The 25,000-nt window shown below is 36.6% G+C and overlaps 1 protein-coding gene across 5 annotated transcripts in view; it reads right to left on the reverse strand.

Moving 5' to 3' along the window:
- Positions 1-24,387, reverse strand: part of map2k2b (mitogen-activated protein kinase kinase 2b) — a 529,628-nt gene extending 505,241 nt beyond the window's left edge. The window contains exons 1-13 of one of the 5 annotated variants that reach the window (XM_079612952.1): positions 24,062-24,370; positions 23,607-23,815; positions 22,371-22,581; positions 16,891-17,037; positions 16,654-16,731; positions 15,401-15,452; positions 15,197-15,321; positions 14,029-14,242; positions 12,584-12,630; positions 10,831-10,892; positions 10,651-10,696; positions 3,309-3,370; positions 959-1,059 (exon numbers count right to left, since the gene is read on the reverse strand). In XM_079612952.1, coding sequence (XP_079469078.1) covers positions 3,347-3,370; positions 10,651-10,696; positions 10,831-10,892; positions 12,584-12,630; positions 14,029-14,242; positions 15,197-15,321; positions 15,401-15,452; positions 16,654-16,731; positions 16,891-17,037; positions 22,371-22,581; positions 23,607-23,695 — 1,095 coding nt within the window. In that variant the 5' untranslated portion in view covers positions 23,696-23,815; positions 24,062-24,370 and the 3' untranslated portion in view covers positions 959-1,059; positions 3,309-3,346. Of the gene's footprint in view, positions 1-693; positions 1,060-3,308; positions 3,371-5,468; positions 6,966-10,650; positions 10,697-10,830; positions 10,893-12,583; positions 12,631-14,028; positions 14,243-15,196; positions 15,322-15,400; positions 15,453-16,653; positions 16,732-16,890; positions 17,038-22,370; positions 22,582-23,606; positions 23,816-24,061 lie in introns of those variants that run through there. The other 4 variants (XR_013797641.1, XM_079612949.1, XM_079612950.1 and 1 more) reach the window with 4 other exon arrangements.
- Between the last annotated feature and the right edge of the window lie 613 nt (positions 24,388-25,000).

Consider the following 25,000-nt stretch of genomic DNA (forward strand, 5'->3'; position numbering starts at 1 on the left):
ACCGTGTTTTTGAGACTGTCTTTGGTTCACTGCAGTTTTAAGCAGAAAATACTCAGCAATGCTGTCGACTTATGAACTTACACATGGATTGTCTTATTAAAGCAGATTAATAACACCACATAGACATATAAACAACATTAAAAACTGGATTTTCAACCACAAGGCGACTTTGACAAAGATGTAAAACAGAGCAGCATTAAAACAGCAAATATTTTTCCATAAGAGTAATAAGTATTTGAAAATTTCTCGCAAAATCACAAATAAATAAAGCAAAGAAAGGTTTACAATTCTTCCATTTACATTTACCCACCAAAATTACCCAGACAGCAACATAGTGTCGGCCCAGATCCGGCCCACATCCGGAACGCGTTCAATCCACGTTCACAAGCTCAGAAAACTGCGGATTCAACTAATAATATTATACATTTTTCACTGAAAGCCAATTAAAAAATCATCCATACAGAATTTAGAGGTAAAAATCACAGTAAAGTGTTCAATAGTTCCAGAAAAGGAAGTATGCGTCTCACATTGAAATGTTTTACCCTACTGGATACACACCCTAAACTATACACACCCTAAACTATACACACCCGAAACTTGTAATCCAATAGAATTCGAGAGATTTGTCACATGTCCATATTCATTTTGGATCATATAAAAGTGATGACTGCAGGTTCTCTCACAGATTTAAAAACTGGAATGGTTTATTCAAGGACACCAACGCCATATACACCTCAAACACACACACACACACACACACACACACACACACAGAGAGAGAAGAGCCGTTCTGCATCTAATATCATGCATTGCTTTCATGAATCCAGCATGCGAGTGAAAGAATGTGTGTGTGTGTGTGTGTGTGTGTGAGAGAGACAGATGAGAAGCGGTCGTCAGGGGAGCTTTAAACAACATCTCTGTCGCCGGGTGCATATGTGATGTCACGGCTTGCCAAAATGGTAATATGACATCGTTCGGGTTTTGCGACACATATGCTGCAGTTTCAGGGTTTGCCAAGACACCGAAAGCCACTCGCTGAGGGTCAGATGGCAGCAGGGCCTGGAAAACACACACACACACACACACACACGGCCTCGTGGGAACATCATTTATCATGTTTTATTAAGTAATGCATCTAAGCTACTTAATAAATAATTAATACTGAAGGTGAACCTGATTACACCGTTTGACATACAAACTCAATTCAAGTCATGATTTTAGATTAAAACTCGAAAGCAAAGATCGTTCCTGCATTTAAAATCACGTCATTATAATATTTGCATGACGACTCTTTCACTGTGTGTCTAAAAGTCGCGCTGTTTGCTGTCGTCATGCAGTGTTTACTTCAGGAACGGTTTAGTTTTGATGATTTGAGTTGGTCATCAAACCGAGGACAAGATCCCCAATTTATCATCGAGGTTTTGAATTCACACTGTCTCTCATATGTCTCTCTCCTCATTCTTTTTTCATCAACCCATCCCCCCGTTCTTGCAGATTAGAATTCATTAGCAATCAAAGAGCCTCTGTGGAACTCCTGCTCTTAATTACCCACTCATTTGCATTTTTGCATATTAATGACTGCAGAGTTTGCTGTCTGACTGCGGCAGTGAGCGAGGGTTTAAAGTCACCCTGTCTTTTTATTCTCGCATGATGAACACACACACACACACACACACACACACACACACACACACACACACACGCGACGGATCACGACTCTGTACATGGACCACTAGTAGAATCACAGAGCGGGTCAAACCTTCATGCTTTCACACACAGTTTTTGGGGCATACGCCGGTAATGCTGACAAAACGAACATGTTATGTATTTATTAGTCATGCACTGCAAAAAAAATAATAATTTCCCTCAGTATTTCTGTCTTGTTTTCCAGTACAAACATCTAAACATTCTTAAATCAAGATACATTTACTGAAGAAGCACAATGAGTGTTATATTAAGTCTTGATTTTTTTTTAAATGTACACAAATTAAGTGACTTTATGCTTGTAAAATACAGAAACCCTTGTTATTAGCGCCACCGGTGGCCGTTAAGTGAACTGCAGCCAGTCACATTGCTCGTGCACACGTAACGAACTGCCGGGATCATTGTCTACAGATGAGGTCATTAAAATGATAGTATTAAAATGATAGTAATGACAGGTTGATTATAAAGTATATTTGAGACTATAGATTAGAGATCTGACTGTGTGAGACTATACTTTGAATTAATCCCTTTTTCTTTGCATGACACATTGAAATTCCAGTAGAGAATGGATTTTTTTTACCATTCATTTTATATCATAGAACAGAAAAGCGGCTCCGCATGGGCGCGCGTAAACGTCACATCCGTTTGATTTTCCCGGCAAAAACGCCCCGAGTACTTCACATACAAATCAGTCTACAGGCTTTCATAGACAAGATAAGAAGTCGCGGAACGTCTCGTTTTTTTTCTGTTGCGTTACAAACTGTTCACACATTGGCAATAAAAAAAAATCTTACAAGAAAAAATATCAGTGCGTTAAAAAATAATTTTTCTTACCTTTATGCACAACAAACTCACTTAATATGGATACATTTGTCCGAAAACAAGACGTAATATCTCAAGTTAGTTTTCTTCTCAAATAAATGTACCTTGATTTAAGAATGTTCTGATATTTGTGCTGGGAAACAAGACAGAAACCGTGAGGAAGAACATCTTTTTTGAGCATTAATAATGATGACAGGGTTGCTGATCACAATAATATATTATATTATAAAACATTTGTTTCGAAGCAACTGTGCATTGTGGACCAACTATAAATCTTAGTTTACATGTCAACACTAGATCAACTAGCTGTAGAAAACAGATACTTTTGATTAATAAAATAACTGAATATCTATTATCTAATATCTAAGATATTGTACCAAACTATTAAAGATGGTAAAAGAAACCCCCAAAATTCCCCATGCATGCATGACTATAACCCTGATGTTGTAGGGTCAGTTTTTGAAATACAGGAGTCAAAACAATCGCCCATTATTGATGCTCAACATGTTCAGTGTGTTTACACAGAATTTAGTTCAAAAACATTGTTTAAAATAGCAGATGAAGGAACATCTAAATAAATAAGCATGTTCTTTTTTGGAGATATTTGGTGCAACATCACAAAAACCTGTTTAGTTTATTTATTTGGCCTCAGACACTGCTGGTTAAGTGTGTTAGATAACTCTACTGCCCCCCGATGGCCGTGACGAGCTGTTGCATCACTCACATGTGAGCATGAGTGTATGGCACAATCATCACTGGTTTGAAATTTGGCAAACTCTTACCGTAAACAGGGTTTGCTTGTGAATCTGTGTGCTCTGAATCAGGAAATCATTCTACACTTCCTCTGAGGGACATTAACACAAACAATTATTAGACTTAGTCAGTGCATCAGTATTCATGAAGCTTGTTTACGCCACAGAATAAAACATTTTAAAAGATAATTGCGGCTTTTTATCACGCAATCAGAATTGCGTGATATAAATTCAGAATTGCGTGATATAAAGCCAGAATTGCGAGATAAAGTCAGAATTGCGAGATATAAAGCCAGAATTGCGTGATATAAAGTCCGAATTGTGAGATATAAAGCCAGAATTGCGTGATATAAAGCCAGAATTGCGTGATATAAAGCCAGAATTGCGAGATATAGTCAGAATTGCGTGATATAAAGCCAGAATTGCGTGATATAAAGTCAGAATTGCGTTATAGTCAAAATTGTGAGATATAAAGTCAGAATTGCGAGATATAATGTCAGAATTGTGAGATATTAAGTCAGAATTGCGAGATATAATGTCAGAATTGTGAGACATAAAGTCAGAATTGCGAGATATAAATCCAGAATTGCGAGATATAAAGTCAGAATTGCGAGATATAAAGTCAGAATTGCGTTATAGTCAAAATTGCGAGATATAAAGTCAGAATTGCGTTATAGTCAAAATTGTGAGATATAAAGTCAGAATTGCGAGATATAATGTCAGAATTGTGAGATATTAAGTCAGAATTGCGAGATATAATGTCAGAATTGTGAGACAAAGTCAGAATTGCGAGATATAAATCCAGAATTGCGAGATATAAAGTCAGAATTGCGAGATATAAAGTCAGAATTGCGTTATAGTCAAAATTGCGTGATATAAAGTCAGAATTGCGTTATAGTCAAAATTGTGAGATATAAAGTCAGAATTGCGAGATATAATGTCAGAATTGTGAGATATTAAGTCAGAATTGCGAGATATAATGTCAGAATTGTGAGACATAAAGTCAGAATTGCGAGATATAAATCCAGAATTGCGAGATATAAAGTCAGAATTGCGAGATATAAAGTCAGAATTGCGTTATAGTCAAAATTGCGAGATATAAAGTCAGAATTGCGTTATAGTCAAAATTGTGAGATATAAAGTCAGAATTGCGAGATATAATGTCAGAATTGTGAAATATTAAGTCAGAATTGCGAGATATAATGTCAGAATTGTGAGACATAAAGTCAGAATTGCGAGATATAAATCCAGAATTGCGAGATATAAAGTCAGAATTGCGAGATATAAAGTCAGAATTGCGTTATAGTCAAAATTGCGAGATATAAAGTCAGAATTGCGTTATAGTCAAAATTGTGAGATATAAAGTCAGAATTGCGAGATATAATGTCAGAATTGTGAGATATAAAGTCAGAATTGCGAGATATAAAGTCAGAATTGCGAGATATAAAGTCAGAATTGCGAGATATAAAGTCAGAATTGTGAGATATAAAGTCAGAATTGCGAGATATAAAGTCAGAATTGCGAGATATAAAGTCAGAATTGCGTTATAGTCAAAATTGCGAGATATAAAGTCAGAATTGCGTTATAGTCAAAATTGTGAGATATAAAGTCAGAATTGCGAGATATAAAGTCAGAATTGCGAGATATAATGTCAGAATTGTGAGACATAAAGTCAGAATTGCGTGATATAAATCCAGAATTGCGAGATATAAAGTCAGAATTGCGAGATATAAAGTCAGAATTGCGTTATAGTCAAAATTGCGAGATATAAAGTCAGAATTGCGTTATAGTCAAAATTGTGAGATATAAAGTCAGAATTGCGAGATAAGTCAGAATTGCGTGATATAGTCAGAATTGCGTGATATAAAGTCAGAATTGTGAGATATAGTCAGAATTGCGATAAATAAACTCGCAATTGCAAGTTATAAAGTCAAATTCTAAGGAAAAAAAGACTGACTTTTTCCTGGCTCACCCCCCCCCCCCCATTTTTTTAAATAAAAAATCAGAATTGTGAGATTAAAAAGTCGCAATTACTTTTTTCTTCTTCACAGTATTACAATTGCACTTATAAGAGAAAACAAATGAAAGATCCCAGACTTGCATTGAAGCAGAAGTTTGTAAACAGCAGAGAATAAGTCTTTACTGCAAATACAACAATGTACAAATAGAAATGAAAACAGAACCAGTTCATCGCCTCTACAATCACTTTATTGAGTCTTAAAGCAACAACTGTCTGTAGTTGAGGTTTGTGGCAAACGTTTGAATGAACATACAGAGATAACCAGAAGTGCACGTATGACCGAGATCAGATGAGAACATACGTGTGCTTGGATGTGGCGAATCTCACGACAACATTCTCAGGTCGCATTTCACTACAAAATCACAAGAAAAATATATGAAGTTATGTTTTGCTTAAAGAAATGAAGCTTATTCTTACTTAGGACCATTTAGATTTTAAATGCATGAGAAATATTTGTTTTTCATCAAAGATGAAACCATGTTGATCTGTGTTTAGTGTGTAATGTTGCTGTGTGATCATGAGAAAGCTCCAGTTATTCTCTATATCAGTGTTTCTGAACGCCTGAAACGCCTCCACTGTAGTCTCGAGTCTCAATATTCCTCACTATAATAATTAATGCGCAGAATAAAGGGGCGGGGCCTGGTTGAGTTAGCTAGTAGTGTGTTAAACTGGCGGTTATGGGAAGGGGCGGGACATTTCCCAAACACACTCGAAGCGCTCGACCAATCACAACACACGGCTCCAGCCGACCAATCAGAGCACAGTGTGCTTTTCAGAAGGAGGGGCTTCATAGAGACAGGAAGTAAACAGGGGTGTGTTTCCCGAACACCGTAACTCGCTGCTTCACTACCGTAGTACGATGTTAGCTAGTCACGACTGTTTCCTGAAACCGTTTTGTCGCAAATTGGTCGGTCAACCACGTTAGTTAATGACATCACGCATGTGGTGTGGAGTAATAACTTATTTTATTGAATCTGTTCAAGATCGAATTAACGCTAGATGTTTTGCTATAAATTACACAGATGACATCTGAGGAATATTTCTAATTTTTCTCAGTTATTTTGCTTTATTTCCAGATTCAATTATAGACTCGTTCACACATGCGCACGCTTCAAAAACTACGCTTTAAATCTCTCGACAAACTAAAAGACGTAAATGACATTTGTATGTATTATAAATAATAGATATAGATTACACTGAATGTCAGATTGCTTATTTTGCTCAAGATCAGGATTTATTGAGTCCACATGTCATGAAAACTAGAAACTGCTTCTAACCGCAGTTCAAGAGCTGTCGCTCAAACACACAATTTAATTTCGCAAATTTATTAATATATGATGTTTACAGTAATAGGAAGTTTGTGGGCAAATTGGTCACAAAAATGAAAAAAAAACGCTTCATTTTCTTTCAGCAAAATCTCGTATTTCTTGGTTTTGACCGTGACATGTTCCATGAGATTCGCCGTGTGTATGAAAGTGTGAAAGCAGCAGCTTTGCAGGTGTTCCATCAGATGCGCTGTAAACGTGTGTGTGTGTGTGTGTGTGTGTGTGTGTGTGTCATTCGGCTGATTGTGTGGGTGTGCTGGGTTGATTGAGCCCGATAGTTTTACACAACCATCCAGCGAAGTCGACCACCTCCACCTCGGAGCGCTTGATAAACGTGTGGTTCTGTGCAAGAGATAACAGAGATGCATACAATAAAACCATATATGATTCTGCCAGCATAGTCATAGTGAATAACGTCCAGCAACAGTTGATTTGACCCAATCAGATGTACAGTAACTGGATTGTGAAGAGTGGGATGTGTAGGACTCTATAAAACTCATTAGATTTGTTCCCAAATTCTGTTTTCTGGATGACATTTTTTTTATTTTAATGGTTAAATCATTTTTTTAGTGATCAAAAAGCATGTCTAATTAGTTGAAATCATGAAACTTGAATACAATTGAACAACAATTTATTAAAAGCTTAACAAAAATTACATGTTTATGGGCCCTATGAAATGTATTTTTTCTAAAATGTTATATATATATCATTTTTTTTAACCAAATTCTTTGTTTTCTGTTTTAAGTCGAGACACGGCAGGCAAAAACATTATTTTTTTTTTTTTTTTTACTGGTCAATTTTGAGATTTTTGGATATTTGTCTTCATTAACATGTCTTCTTTCAGACTTGTGCTGAAAAAAGGTCAGAAATCCACATTTATGTCTTTATTTTACTAACTGTGTCTGTTTGCGTCTGTAGATTTCTCATAAATTCAACAAAAGTTGGCGTTATAAATCAACATCTCTGTCTGCACCGTCATCACACACACCGCTCTCTCTCTCCTGTACAATGCTGTCGGGTCCAAATATGGTCATTTCCTTTTTATCAGCAGCCAATCGTGAAAGTAAAAGGGCTGAATGCGCAATCTCATTGGCTGATGATAAATCTTTAAAGCCCGTTTTCTCAAAATGACTTCTCTCTCATTACCCAAGTCTGAAATCTCCACTTCAGTCGCACCGATACACACCAAACCCTCCAGTCTTGTGCCTAGTTATATTATGAAGACATTTACTGAGGGATTTGTAAATATATTATTCCTAGCCTGATTTATACAACATTTTATTCCAAAAAACATGGAGAAAATCATTTAAAGGGGTGGTTCAGGATTTTGGACATCGGACCTCATTTTCAAGTTAGCCTAGTTGTTATTCATCAGTGGAGACAGTTTTCAAAAATGTTCATCCAGTCCTTCCAGTTGCTTAGTTCGCCGATGCTAGGCTAGCGCGAGTCAACGGTATAAGCTAGCCTGCCATTAAAAACAGTTTTACCCACTCCACAGTACACCAAAATCAAATAAATTATAACGCCAGACTGTCGATGTAAATGTCTATTGAGAGAATAATGTTAGAAATCAAACTACCGGTACTCTTACATCTCAATGATCGCATTACATTTACAGGAACTAGTTTCTCAGCAGCGGCGGAATTTTACTTTGCTCCGGTTAGTAGTACTGCGCCGAAAAGTAAACACAGAACAGAAGCGCGCACTACAGATGGGACGTCTAGCTAGCTAGTAGTAGCCATGAACAACGATATTGAAAAACATTTGATTGTAAACTAAGGAATTGGCAACATGGTGATTCGTTGTGCATTTCGAAATTATAAAAATAAACCAAATAGATGGTCATGCAAAAAGTTTCCACAAATTTCCATTGAGAGACCCAGAAAGGAACCAACTGTGACTTCTTTCTGCTGGCTTGGACAACGAGACACCGGCAGAGACTATTAAAGTTGCGAATTTGTAGTGATGATTTTAGACCAGACGACTTTGAAAACCCCCATAATCGAAACGTTCATAAGTCACTGACAAGGAATGCAGTCCCAGCCGTCTTTCCATATGCACCAACAGCAGATGAACAGGTAATAACTTTTGTTAGGCTACTATAGCTATCTATGAAGCTAGTCCCTTTCATAACTGATAGAATGACAATGACAACGTTAGTGGAGATAACGTTACAGTTCAATTTCTGCCCTTTTAGCATCCATCTCGATTAGTTCTTCGTCTGTGTATTCCGGCTCACATGTACGGTTCGTTGAATAAAACACATTCCTCGTCTCCAAAGTCTGAAACATTGGCATGGCTTTCAAACGTGGCCATAGTCCTATGTTGATTTCTTAGTGAAATATCCTCTGCTTCTGTAGTGATGAGTGTCAGCGGCAGGTAAACACACTTGCGTCATGTGGAGACTCTCTCGGTTGCCTAGGTAACTTAATATCACTCCGCCGCTGTTGTAGACTGTGCTAATAAATACAGGGAACAAAGTGTAACTATTGCAATCCAATGAAAGGGTAGTTTGATTTCTAACATTATTCTCTCAATAGACATTTACATCGACGGTCTGGCGTTATAATTTATTTGCTTTTGGTGTTCTGTGGAGTGGGTAAAACAGTTTTTAATGGCAGGCTAGCTTATACCGTTGACTCGCGCTAGCCTAGCATCGGCGAACTAAGCAACTGGAAGGACTGGATGAACATTTTTGAAAACTGTCTCCACTGATGAATAACAACTAGGCTAACTTGAAAATGAGGTCCGATGTCCAAAATCCTGAACCACCCCTTTAAGGCTATTGACAGTATATTCTGATTCACAGGATAACAAAAGTAGATATCCATAAATCCCTCTGTCATTTTTCCCCATCTAATATGTGAACACAATGATTTTTTTTTTTACCTTGGTTTATCCAATACTCAGATTTTTTTTTTTTTTTATATATGCAGATTAGCACATATTTAATTAGATATTGCCTAATTTGCATATTTAAACATTAAATTACAGCAAACTTGTAATGCATTTTTTCTTCATCTTAATGTAAGGAATCAACTGGGAAAGTTTCATGGTGATATCGGCTAGATAAAATTTTTACCCTATTCACCTGTAGTGTCTCGCCTTAAGTTTTCTGGATTCTACTGGAATGGTTTTAATTAAATTTGAATGATCAAAAAGCATGCCTAATTGATTTAATTCATTCAAATTGAATTTCTGAAGAAAAATAAAAACAGTGTTGTGTATTTAACTTTTTCTGGTAATCGAATGAAGACATAAAACTAGGACTGTAAACGATTAATCGCGATTAATCGAATCCAAAATAAAAGTTTGTGTTTACATAATATATGTGTGTGTATTGTGTATAATTATTCTGTATATATATATATATATATATATAAATACACACGCATGCATGTATATATTAAGAAAATGTTGTTATTTATATATAAAATAGTTATATTTATATATAATATAAATCATATGTAGTGTTTATATACAAATATATATGCAGTATATAAATGCAAATATTTCTCAAATATATACATGCATGTGTGTGTATTTATATATACAAAAAAATTATACACAATACACACACATATATTATGTAAACACAAACTTTTATTTTGCATTCGATTAATCGCGATTAATCGATTACAGCCCTACATAAAACAACTTAATTTATCTTTTAATCGTATGAAACTAAAACTTTTATGTCAAACAAAGAGCTGCACAACAGAGCTTTAGTGTTAAAATTAAAACATGGAAGATTTTTTTTATTATACCTTAAAAAAATTAAGTTAATAGTTATTATTACTGTACAACAGTAATATATTTATGTCAGAAGTTCGACTACTTTTATTTTGACGGGTTACATTTGAACTTGTGAGTTTGAGACACTAGTCTATATTGTGATTTGATTTAAGTGTACTGACCTGCTTTTTACTTATTCATCCAAAATTTTACAAATTCCACGTTATACGGTGACAAAACTAATTTAGATTTTGTGTGGTCTTGCATGTAAACATAAGGAATGTGTCCTCACCACCAGCATCTTCAGGTCCGCTCTGTCTGCAGGGTTTTTAATCAGACTAGAAATAAAATGCAAAGAGAAACGGCTTCAAGGATCATTCAGGCACTGAAGAGTTGCATTAAACTCACTCTGCACACACAAGATCTCACTTACGTCTGAAATCACACCAATCATTGAGGGAACAGAACTCACCATTTGGTCACAAAGTCCTGGAAATCAGGCGTGAAGACGCCGTGCGGCAGTTTAGGGGGCGGCTGATGGAAAACACACACAGAAACACGGTTTTACACTCATATATCATTAATAACAGCATCAGATCTCATATTCACAGAGTCTTAAAGGAACACTACGACTTTTTGGGACTTTAGCCTATTCACCTTATCCCCCAGAGTTAGATAAGTCCACACATACCTTTTTCATCTCCGTGCGCGCTATAAGTCTGTTTGACGCACCCACCGCTAGCCTAGCTTAGCACAAAGACTGGATGTAAATGGTTGCAGCTAGCATACTAATCCAAATAAGTGACAAAATAACGCAAACATTTCTTAAAACCAACGGCGCGTCTCAGGTGCTGCGGTTATCACTCCGCCCAAGTAGCAGTGCTTCGCCTTCAGAGAATATAGTTCCCAGTATTTATACAGTTAAAATATGTCTGTGTCTCATGTGACTTTGTTTTTTGTACACTCTGTGACTATACAAATCACAACATGTAAATAGGAAAATGTTTGCGTTATTTTGTCACTTATTTGGATTAGTATGCTAGCTGCAACCATTTACATCCAGTCTTTGTGCTAAGCTAGGCTAGCGGTGGGTGCGTCAGACAGACTTATAGCACGCACGGAGATGAAAAAGGTATGTGTGGACTTATCTAACTCTGGGGGATAAGGTGAATAGGCTAAAGTCCCAAAAATCGGAGTGTTCCTTTAAAGGAATCAGTGCTCTACACACTCATTATGTATTGATATATGTGACCCTGGACCACAAAACCAGTCATATGGGTTATTTTTTTTTGAAATTGAGATTTATACATAGGGCTGTAAACGATTAATTGCGATTAATCGAAATCCAAAATAAAAGTTTGTGTTTACATAATATTGTGTGTATTGTGTATAATTATTTTGTATATATAAATACACACACACATGCATGTATATATTTGAGAAATATTTGCATTTATATAATGCAGCATATATATATTTATATGATTTATATTATATATAAATAACACATTTTTATATATAAATAACACATTTTTCTTAAATATATATGTGTGTGTATTTATATATACAAAATAATTATACATAATACACACACATATATTATGTAAACACAAACTTTTATGTTGGATTTCGATTAATTTACGATTATTCGTTTACAGCCCTGTTTATACATCATCTGAAAACTGAATAAATAATCTCTCCATTGATGTGTGGTTTGTTATGATAGGAGAATATCATAAAATAGAAAATCTGGATTCTGAGGAGCAAAAAAATGTAAACATTGAGAAAATCTCCTTTAAAGTTGTGCATTTATGTTCACGATTGTGCTGCATTCACTCACAAAAATACATGTTTTATATATTTACAGTGGGATATTTACTAAATATCTTCATGGAACATGATCTTAATATCCTCATGATTTTTGGCATAAAAGAAAAATGGATAATTGTGACCCATACGATGTATAGTTGCTATTGCCACAGATATACCCGTGCGACTCCAGACTGGTGTTGTGATCCAGGGTCACATGACATCTTACTGAATAAACCATCAAAAAGTGTAATTTGTGCGGCATTTTTTTAATGCCGTAAAAAACATTTTGAAATTTGCCAACTTAATCTTCTGTTAGTTCAGACACATCAAGCATTGACATAAGCATCTATACAGTATATTGTTTATTATATTACACCCAGGGTGAAGTGTGATTGAAAACTAAAGACTCTCACCTCATTGACTATATAATCCAGCAGCTCAAATATAGCCATGACAGGACCTGAAAGAGAACAGGCACATCAGTTCACTGGCAATAGGGTGAAAATAAAGCTTTTAAATGTTGTTTATGTGTCTGTGGTGTTTTTAATCTGCTTTAATAAGACAAAGCATGTGTAAGTTCATAAGTCAACAGCATTGCTGAGTATTTTCTGCTTAAAACTGCAGTGAACCAAAGACAGTCTCAAAAACACGGTTTGAAATCGCTGGTGTTTCTGACGTCACACACTACCTTGTAACCAATCAGATCAACGTGTGATCGTCAACCAGTGGATCTCTGAGTGAGTGAGTGAGTGGAGGCGGGGCTCATTTGCACATTCATAGAACTGTAACCAATCAGATCAACGTGTGATCGTCAACCAGTGGATCTCTGAGTGAGTGGAGGCGGGGCTCATTTGCATATTCATAGAACCGCACATACTAAATGAGGCAAGGGTGTCGAGTTACATTCAAGATATTTTAAGGCATGAAGATTTTTTTTTCCCAAGGAAAATATTTAAATATGTAATTTTGGTGATCAAAGATGAGTTTTAAGGGATAAAATGTATTGACCACAGGGCCACTTTAGTAACCGATACAACTGTGGTCTGTTATACATTATACTTTGCTTAATATATACAACCTTATATAGTCTCTTAATATTTTTAAAAGAAAGAACTTTTTTTTTTTTACTCTTGCTTTCAACTAGTATTCTATGTATTAGCTACGTTGCGATATGTTGACTTTTATTGGCCAGCATCACACACATTACCAGCGTCGGCCAATCGTGAGCCTCCGTTCTGACGCACAACCCAGAAGCGCTGCGCTGTTACACTACGAGAACTCACTCAGAGGAACACACAGAAGAACATCAAGAGTTGAAGAAAGTGCTTATTTTTGTTTGTTTTTTTGTGCACAGAAAGTATTCTCGTCGCTTGATAATCTTAAGCTTGAGCCGCTGTCGTCACTCGGACTATTTTAAACATTGTCTCTACTAACTTTCTGGGCCGGCAAGTTTCAATTACAAAAGAAGCCTATGGAGGAGTGAGACAGCGCTCAGATTTAATCACTAATATCTTCAATTGTGTTCTGAAGATGAAGGAAAGTCTGACGGGGAACAACATGAGGGAGAGTCATTACTGACAGAGTTTACACTTCTGGCTGAACTAACGCTTTAATACATTAACTAATCACCTTATTGTGAAGTGTTACCAATATTTCATTTTTTTTACTGTATTTTTGATCAAATAAAAGCAGCCTTGGTGATCAGAATAGACTTTAAAAAACATCATTAATTATTAAAACTTTTGCCCAGTGGTGATGTTAGTAGCGCAGAAAATACACACTACACTTTTAATCGCATCTAAAAAAAAAGAAAAGAAAATGTCCACAAAGCCGTAAAATGTGGTGCATCACTGCTCACCGCTGACGGGTCTGCCCGGGGGTCTGGGTCGAGGAGAGGAACCGTGAGTCTCTGAATCCCCCACATCCATCATGGCTCTGCCGAACACCCCCTCCAGCTCCCGGGCCTCGGGTGGAGGGATGGGATAGCGGCCGATGGCCAGCTCCACCAGAGAGAGACCCATACTCCACACATCCGACTGCACCGAGTAATGAGTGCCCTGCAACCTCTCCGGCTGAACACACACACACACACACACACACACACACAAACCATCAGCACTTCTAAAGGCCTCCATATATATGAAGAATACAAAAGCTTCTTAGTCCGTAATGCCCTTTTCACAAGATGTAAAATAAGTCTCTGATGTCCCCAGAGTGTGTGTGTGAAGTTTTAGCTCAAAATACCCCACAGATATTTTTATATATCATGTTAAATTTGTCACTTTTTGAGGGTGAGCAAAAACACACCGTTTTGTGTCTGTCCCTTTAAATGCAAATGAGCTGCTGCTCCCGGCACAGGGGGCGGAGCTACAATAACTCGTGTCCTTTTACCTCACACACACACACACACACACACACATGCACTGAACATTTCAAAAACTTTTAGCCTTTTATGTTCAAACCTGCATTTCAGGCAATGATGGAGAGACTCGAGAAGAAGTGACAACATGTAGAAGAACAGGACATTTCTGAATGGTTAGTTGATGAGTTTATGTAGATTATGTGTAGTTATCTTCTAGTCATTAGCATATTCTGTCTTGATAATCTATAAATCGTGTTCCGGGGGCGGGGTTTATGTAAATTCTAGGGTTGGTGATGTCACTAACCCGGGAGGAATGTCGTGTAGTTCCTACCAGCTGTTTGTTGTAGTTCTTAAAAAACTATTTCTTTAAAAGCAAATATCTCACAAAAATACTTACGACCGGTAAATTGGCAGGTGTGGCAAAAAGTTAGTTTTAACTTTGTGGTTTATGTAAATATGTGCTTTGCGCTTTCAATAACAAAAACACGCAACAAAAATGACAGATAAATAATAATAAAGCGTCTCGTGTACTCATGATTTTACTCGCGTCTGAACTTAATTTTTGCCTGAGTTTGTTCAAATGTATGTCACTCACAGCAGTTTTGAAGTATATCAGGGCTTTAATCTTGGCTAAAAACACCATCAGACACTATAAAACACATACCGACATGTACGAGCGTGTTCCTACAAAAGAGTTGGCCATGGAGTCGATGAGCTGCCCGCTCACACCGAAGTCACACAGTTTGATCTCCCCGCGAGAATTCACCAGAATATTAGAAGGTTTCACATCTGTGAAGAACAGGAACATGTTTCTCATCAGAGCACTCACGTTACACACACACGTGAGCTTTTAGTTTATTTTCTTTACCTCTGTGAATAATCTGGTGCTTTTCTCGAAGGTAAGCGAGACCTCTTAAAACCTGTTTGAAGGAAAAAAGAAAAGTATTTTTCAGATTAAAAAATTTATGTAGTTGCAAAACTACACAACTACATCTTCTTCAATACATCAAGAGCAAGATGTTCTTTTTGTTGATTTTGTTCAAGTAAAATCTCCATTCACCTTCATTGTTTGGGAAAAGAGCAGCGTTGTGTAGAGCAGCTCCTTTTGTCAAGATGAGCATTAGTGGTTAAAAGTATATAAATGTTTATTTTTGTTATAAAATGGCCGCTGGTTTCGCTAGATAAGACTCTCATTCCTCGGCTGGGATCGTGTCAAGACTTTAAAGCTGCACTGAAACTCACATTTGAAGTCCATTATATGGAGAAAAATCCTGGAATGTTTTAACCTTTTTGACTGAAGAAAGAAAGACATGAACATCTTGGGTGACGTGCGGGAGAGTAAATTATCAGGAAATGTTAATTCTGTAAGTAAGTCTCTGATGTCCCCAGAGTGTGTGTGTGAAGTTTTAGCTCTAAATACCCCACAGATATTTATATATCACATGTTAAAATGGTCACTTTTTGAGGGTGAGCAAAAACACACCGTTTTGTGTCTGTCCCTTTAAATGCAAATGAGCTACTGCTCCCGGCACAGGGGGCGGAGCTACAACAGCTCGTGTCCTTTTACCTCACACACACACACACACTTCAAAAACTTTTAGCCTTTAATTTTCAAACCGGAGTCTGACAATGATGGAGAGACTCCAGAAGAAGTGACAACATGTAGAAGAACAGGACATTTCTGAATGGTTAGTTGATGAGTTTATGTAGATTATGTGTAGTTATCTTCTAGTTATTAGCATATTCTGTCTTGATAATCTATAAACCGTGTTCAGGGGGCGGGGTTTATGTAAATTTTAGGGTTGGTGATGTCTGTAACCCGGGAGGAATGTCGTGTAGTCTCTACCAGCCGTTTGTTGTAGTCCTTAAAAAGTGAGTTCTTTAAAAGCAAATATCTCCCTTTGCTCTGAACTTTGAGCGTTGTAACTTTGCAGATGTTGTTTATGATCAAACAGCAACATTACACACTAACTACAGCTAGAAAAGTCAAATCATACTCAACCTCCCCTTTAATATTTTTACTTATATGTACGATTTAGAACACATCAACTCAGAAACATTTTGAAGTTGCAGTTTCGTAATTGAAATAATTTCACATATTATTAGGCTAAGCACACTTACGGCTATGCTAACTTTTCCCAAGATCTCCTCTGGAATCCTGCGAGCATCTTTCAGAACCTGATCCAAAGATCCTCCGTCCTGTGGACAAGCAGAAACACACACACACACACACACACACACATTACTAAACACACTCACAGAGGGAACTGCAAATAAAAGGGTAAAATTAACATGAAATCAACAACTGGGAGCCTAGAGTGCTCAAAAAAAGATGGCGTCATTAGCCTCCGAGCGTACCATGTTCTCCATGCAGATGCTAATCTCCCCGTCGCTGTAAAAGGCGCCGTAGAAACCCACGATGTAGGGAGAGTTACACTCGTGAAGAACCTGGAGCTCCCTGATGATCTGATGCCTGATGGCGGGCTTGATCTCCAGATGAATTAACTACAGAAAGATTGTAAAGACGTGCAGTGAGTAAATGTGAACGCTCTGCGATATTATCATCATGTCTATATGGACATGCACAAGAGATAACTTCAACTCGTTCTTCAGCTTTAAGTAGAAATGAACAGGAAACATTTACGGTGTTGCAGGAATTATGTATTTTTGAAGGCCAGAAGTTATATTTTCCACGATTATGAAAAGATAAACGATTATCGTGCAGCTGCCACAGTCCACAATTCATTCCTCCCTAAAAGCCCAAACTTCACATCCAAATCAGCCGAATAAGTGAGTGTGCAGCATAGGGCTGGGCAAAAAAAAAAGATTTTTCGATTAATCGATTTTTTAAATGTGGTCGATTCAAAATCGATTCTCAAAGGCCAAAAATCGATTTTTTCCATATTTATTTACCTATCACCCAAAAGCCAGAATTAGTTTTCCTACACTGGCTAGCAGCCTCCATGCTACAGCTAATGCTGTGAGGTTTTATGTTAGTTTTCTCTTAAACATAAAATAACCTGATCCTGATTGATCAAGGCATGCGACTGTTCTTACTTGTATCAATTTTTCATCTTGCATCAAAATTCTGTCTATTCCTTGTATGCATTTGAAGTTGGGTTTTAATGTACCCAAGAGTACCTAAAATAAAATAATTTAATATACAGGTTTGTGGGTTTATTTCTTTTTATTAATTAACCACTTGTAAACTTATGTCCACCATTAAAAAAATAATAATAATATATATATAGGATCTGTATTAAATCTATATTCATTAAGTCGAATCGGGAATCGAAATCTAATTTAGAATTGAAACTGAATCAAGAATCAAATCGAATTCAGAGCTTGCGAATCGAAATTGAATTGGAACATCTGAATCGATACCCAGCCCCAGAGTAACAGTATATTGGATCCGTGCATTCACTCTTAAAGTGACAGTAGCCTAATAAACCTGTGGCTGTCTGTCAATGATAATCAAACACACGACAAAGGAGAATCACTCACTGAATAACTTAAGTAGCTTTAAAGGGGTCATGACATGAGAAACCAAATTTGCCTTGATCTTTTGGTATATAAGAGGTCTTTGTACCATTAAAACGTCCTGCAAGTTTCATAGCTTAAGACGTCCTCCCCATTATAAACAAATCATTTATTTAATCAAGCTCTAAATACAGCTCGTTCTGGATCCATGGTAAGAAGTGACGTCACGGTACGAAGTGACGTACCAGCGTTTGCATATGACCGCCTCCAGCAGAAGACAGTTACGCTTAAAGCGCAAGACAACTACGCTCATTTCGTATCGTTGTCGCGCCCGCGCGCCGCGCGCCTCACAAGTGTTCAGTCGACGGACAGCGAGTGGGTCTGTGTACAGGGAAATTACGACGCCGCAGATGTGCTGTTCCTGGCTGTGGACAAACAACATCTTTGAATACGCTGCGAAAGATCCAGTCGTCAGGGAAAAATGGATGCACTTTATTTTTTTCGGACGTCTCAGTCACGGCAGTGTTAGTTTAAACGTTTGTTCTATACATTTTAAGGATGACTGTTTTGAGCTTTGCCAGAAAACTGTTGCTCAAAGATAAGTCTGTTCCGACTATTCTGGGCTCAACATCGACGACGCAAACTGTAAGTAATGTATTTAAAACTTTAAACTACTTTTTAAATACGCTGAAAGATCCAGTCGTCAGGGGAAAATGGATGCACTTTATTTTTTTGCGGACGTCCCAGTCACGGCAGTGTTCTATACATTTAAGGATGACTGTTTTGAGGAAAAAATCCCAATATGATGCTTGGCTTTACCAGAAAACTGTTGCTCAAAGATAAGTCCGTGCCGACTCTTCTGGGCTCAATAACGACGACGCAAACTTACTTTTTACCATGGCTAATATAAACACATTTGTATAAGAGAATCTTGAAAATATGTCGCCTTTCTAGTAGGCCTACATGTGATAGAAAATCAAAAATGTTGCCTTTATCAATGCTGCATCTTCAAAGATGGCCTGTCTGTGCATGCATTTTTGTCCGTGGTACACCCTATCATGTCATTGAAATTAGTTAAATAATGTTAAGCTGTTAGCAAATTAAGCTATAGGATAATTATGCAACAATAATCCGTTTTCAAGTGTCTCGGGTTAATTTTTTTTTATTAATTCAAAATAGTTTCACTTTCCATGTGGACACGAGCTGATCCAGTCTTCGTTGTTGTGGTGATGGTTCATTTTCCTCTGATTCCGGCTCAAACATAAGGTTTTATCATTGCAAGAGCCATCGCTTCGCATGCATCACCCGCTACTAAACAGTTGCGCCGAATCCGCAAACGTTCTGGCTGGGGGCGTTAACGTCAGATGCATAGGCACTGACGTTAGCCAATCATAACAGTGGGCGTTAACACTGAACTCTTAAAGGGGAAACACCCCCAAAACAGACTGTTTGAATCAGAGGATGAGAAACAGGATGGGAAATGGTCATAAATCACTACATTTTAAAAGTTTTTTGTAAAAAAAACTATAGTAATACTATAATTGCACCTAAGGGAACATAATAATAAAATAAAAAAAACCATGTCATGACCCCTTTAATAAGGATTCATCTATACTTAAAGGTTGGGTAGGTAAGAATTGACCGTTCGCAAAAGCCACGCCCCTTAGTTATTGTTACTACGCCCGTCAAACAATTGAGAACCATAGCCATTGCTGGGTTGAGATCCATACATTAAGTGATTGGTTTTGGAATAATGCAGAGGACATATCCTCCAGTGCACGACAGAAATATAGACAGAATAGCGCACGGGAGCACATGCACAAAACAGTTTTGTAAAATTATATATCAATCATTTTTATTTGATCATATATCATTTTACAAAACTGTTTTGCGCATGTGCTCCCGCGCGCGCTATTTCAGTCTCAACACTGCAATCAGAGGACGCGCTGAAACATCAACTCTCGATGCGGTTCTCTTCATTCATAACTCAGCCGACTGAGAAGGATATATTTGTGTAAATAGTTGTGCAACTGCGCAAACTTTGTTTTAAAGTTTAATGCTTGAGTTCCAGAGGAATTTGTGACACTGTACCTGTTCAACCACATCAAAGTTTCGTAATTAGTAAGTCCGTGCTTTTTCTCTTTTTTCCTCTTGTTTGCTGACTGATGAGGGGCCGCAGTGCCGTAGTGAAACGGTGTTTGTACATGTAGCCTATTTTTTAATAATAGTTGCAAGCAATCATAAAATACAGCAAGTTTTAAGCCTGTGCAGACCTCACTGCCATAGGCGCATCATTGCACTATCTTGCTGAAATCGGAATGTTTGACGGAGGTCCTTCTCCTTAGTTACAGTTGCTGAGCTAGGATTGGACGAGAACCGTTCGAGGGCGGGGTTTTGCGAACGGTCAATTGTCTAAAGAACTTTTTTTCAAATTGGCTTAAACTGTCTTTATATACCAATACATAATTAAAATTTAAGTACTTTGAAAAAGAGAGTATAAAGATTGAGTAACTATAGTGTATTTAATCTTCAAAAAACACAGCTCATTAATTTCTACCGGGACGAAACAAGTGATTGGCTTGCGCGACTGTCACTCTCCGTCGCCATGACTACCGCCGCTATTACTGGCTCTGCCCACGTGCGGAATGGAATTAATGAGCTGTGTTTATTGAAGATTAAATACACTAGAGTCACTCAGTTTTTTATACTCTCTATTTCAGAGTACTTGCATTTTAATTATGTATTGGTATATAAAGACAGTTTAAACAAATTTGAATAAAAGTTTTTTTTAGACAATTCTGACCTACCCTACCTTTAATGTATACAGTAAGACTATTCAGTGATTATTTTACATTTGATTATTATTTTTTTTTATGTATGTTATTACTTATCTGAATGCAGTTGTTATTACATTTTCCTGAAAAACATAAAACATTGTATTTTCATTGCATCTGTGTTGTATTTATTTGTCGGTTTTGTTTGTAATGAGTTTCTTCTTGTTGCATTGCTGACCGTTTACTTGTCTTATGGAATTATTCTTACATTGGTTAAATTTTACTGATTTAAATCAAATTAAATTTTACTCATATCGTGTGTTAGTCGTTTTCAGTGAAGACACGCATCTTAGTCTGGGACTATCTTAAGCTTGGTCTGTGAAACGGGCCAGTAAAGGTCAACTCACAGATAAATCAGTCAAAAATGCATTTTTTATTTATTTTTTGCTTTAGTGGCACGAGGGTCAGAGACAAATAAGGGTTGTCAAGATGAGAAATTCAAAAATCTTGTTTTAAACGCATGCATCAGGTGTGTTAAAATGTACATAGTGTATTTATGTTGATTTTATGTAATTAAAAATGACATTTGCACCATTTTTTGACAAAAGTTCAGTTAAGACTGAATGTACTTGAATGTGTCAAATGGTGTAACTGCCAAAGAATTAGAAATATTAAATATTTTATCCACCTAGATGGCATGTAAGTGTTCTCGTAGAAATAAATACTTCATTTTTAATAAATTTTCTGAAATGAAGACATCGCTCCTGTTCAATCCAGTGTTGTTTTTGGCAGCCCTTTTAGTTTTAGTCTTAGTCTTTTTGACGAAAATGCTTTTTAGTTTTAGTCACATTTTAGTCACTTATAAACTTGATAGTTTTAGTCAAGTTTTAGTCGACGAAAACGCATAAAGGTTTTAGTCAATTTTAGTAAAAAAAAGAAGAAAAAAAAGTATTTAACAAATTAATTTAGGTTAAAAAGTATTGGAAATGGGCTTAGGTTTGACAGGTTGCAGCAAGTGTTGCAATTCATAAAACAACAGTTAACCTTAAAACCTTTGCATAATAAACTAGACTTTCTGAATAATTCGATTGGTTGGGTCCTTACATGCGCTTCGTGAGGCACACACACACACTACACACACACGCAAGGTCTCTCGCTCCCTTTCTCTGCTGTGCGCGCGCTACACATGCGCGCTCTTGCTCGCTCGATCTAGATTCCGGGAGATTTTAACTAATTTGCGGGCAATTCTGAAATTATCGTACATTATGGGATTTTTTTCATTATTGATCGTACATCGTACAGAGATCAAAATTATCGTATTTATAGGCAGAAATGACATGCATTGTGAACGTCAGACTTATAATAATTTTCGTTCCATCTCGTCTCGTCAACGAAAACTAGAAAACGTCTCGTCATGTTTTAGTCACCTTGGAGCCATTTTTAGCTAGTCATCGTAACGTTATCGTCATTAAAAAAAGGTGCGTCAACGAAATAATTGCGTTATCGTCATCGTTGACGAAAACAACATTGGTTCAATCTGACAAACGAGTCAAAATGATTCTCTGTGAAATAAAGATGACTCACCTTGCGGGCCATTACGAGACCAGAGGGTTTGTGGCACACTTTATTGACCACACCTCCATTTCCAGCTCCCAGTTCACAGATATGCTGGAAATCATCGTCCTTCAGTTCGCCCAGATTGGCTTTCTGCGTGAGAAAAGCTTCCAGACGCTTCTTCTGTTGCTCGTCTAAATCCAGCTCTTCCAACTTCTTCTGCAGGGCCTCGAGATTCGCCCTGAGGTTTGAGAAAACGAGTCATTTAGTCACGTTCAATCTGAAGCGACACAATGTGTTTATTACAGGAACTACAGTAGTCAACGCTTGAAGTGTCAATCAAAACATCAGAGTTATACGTGAAGTTTGAACAATACCCGTTCTTGTCTTAGGACAACTTTGATTTGATTCACTTTAAATGTTGACTACTGTATTTCAGACTACAGGTGACACTCAAAAAATGAGAATATGGTGCAAAAGTTCATTTATTTCAGTAATTCAACTTAAAAAGGTGAAACTAATATATTATATAGACTCATTACATGCAAAGTGAGATATTTCAAGCCTTTATTTGTTATAATTTTGATGATTATAGCTTCAAAAATTTAAAAATTAGAATATTGTGAAAAGGTTTTCATAAGCTGTAAGCCATAATCATCAAAATTATAACAAATAAAGGCTTGAAATATCTCACTTTGCATGTAATGAGTCTATATAATATATTAGTTTCACCTTTTAAGTTGAATTACTGAAATAAATGAACTTTTGCACCATATTCTCATTTTTCCAGTTTTACTTCATGTATATGGCATGAAGATATTAAGATACAATAAACATTAACATTATGATTTTCCTCAAAACTGCTTTGAAACATGTGTATTGTGAAACGCGATATACAAATGACATTGACGAAATATATATATACAGGTGAAACTGGAAAAATTTGAATATGGTGCAAAAATTACTGAAATAAATACTGCATTTATTTCAGTAATTCAACTTAAAAGGTGAAACTAATATATTATATAGACTCATTACATGCAAAGTGAGATATATCAAGCCTTTATTTGTAATATTTTTTGATGATTATGGCTTACAGCTTATGAAAACCTTTTCACAATATTCTAATTTTGAATTTGGGGTTTTCATAATCTGTAAAGCCATAATCATCACAATTATAACAAATAAAGGCTTGAAATATCTCACTTTGCATGTAATGAGTCTATATAATATACTAATATATTTATATACAGCTTTATTACTTACTCTGACACTGCATCTATGGATGTAGAGGTTGTCTGTCCTTCTCCGGATCCAGTTATAACTATGGGATCTGGTCTCTTTTTGGGAGCCATGATTGACGTGTGAGAATCCTTCAATCTCTGGGACAGTGAAAGGCGAGCTCTGACTGAGCTTTACTCAACAATGACTCTGATGTACAGCTTGTCATCGAGCTGATCAAGTTCCCAGATTACCTGGTCAGAAGAAAAAAACTGTTTCCTATCCAGATCTGATCATTATTATGAAAAAAATCACATTTATAACACTAGGTGCATGAATATGCACAACTCAAGACATTCACTTCACGCTAATATGACACTGACTTTAATATAACTTGTATTATATAGATTGTAAAATCACCTGTAAACGTATAATCAGCATGAGCTACTGCCCGTTAAACATATATGACATTATTTTAAACTGAGAAAAAAGTACAGTACCTTCGTGAAACGAGTATAAATGAACTAGAAGTAATAAAACAACACATTGTTTTGATTTCTCAGCCCGCGCGAGAGGATGCTGTTAGCTTGCTAGCATCAGTCTGTGTGTTTGCTGAGGGTTAACGCGTCTGTCAGCGCTCACTGTCTCTCTCATATGACGGGGAATTAGTTCCCGAACCCCGTGGTGAGTTTGAAGCCGGTCCCGGTGAACGGAATGTCCCGGTAAAGGACGACGAGGATCCGGAGGGTGCGGTGAGTTTCGCTCGGCCCCTTACCGGAACATCAGACTGCAGATCCCGCGCGGCAACTATCGCGAGACTTGATCGAGAGCTTTTTTTTTTTGCAACATTTAACAAACATAAGATACAAAGACTGACAAACTATCAAACAATAGTTATATTTCAGTAGACAACCAGAAAACGATATAAAGAAGCCTAATTTACCTATTTTACAATTATTTGCCAAGAGATGGCAAGGCAAGTTTATTTATGTAGCACATTTTATACACTCATGGCAATTCACAAAATATGGCAATTTACACCGAAAGGAATGAAAATAATCACAAAATAAAAGCAAGGAAAATTAAAACAGTTATAAAAGGAATGAAAAGAGATAAATAATACAGTTATAAATGAATTAAAAGGGTAAAAAGATGATACTATAAACTTCTCATCTGGTAAATACCGGTTTATCATATTTTTCACAGTTTCCAGTTTTACTCTGAGATTACACCATTAGAATGTAAAACAAAGAAAAAGAAAAGAGAAAAATACAAAAAGGGACACAAAAATTAATAAAAGCATATTATGAAAGAATATTAAATATGGCACAAATTTTAGATGTTTTTATAGCTTTCTTATTTACAGACAAATTGTATTCAAGTACAAAGTATATTCTTGTTTGAAGATGTTTCCAATAAATAAAAAGAGGTTTACAAAA

The sequence above is a fragment of the Phoxinus phoxinus genome (assembly GCF_949152265.1).
Source record: "Phoxinus phoxinus genome assembly, chromosome: 5".
Lineage (NCBI taxonomy): Eukaryota > Metazoa > Chordata > Actinopteri > Cypriniformes > Leuciscidae > Phoxinus > Phoxinus phoxinus.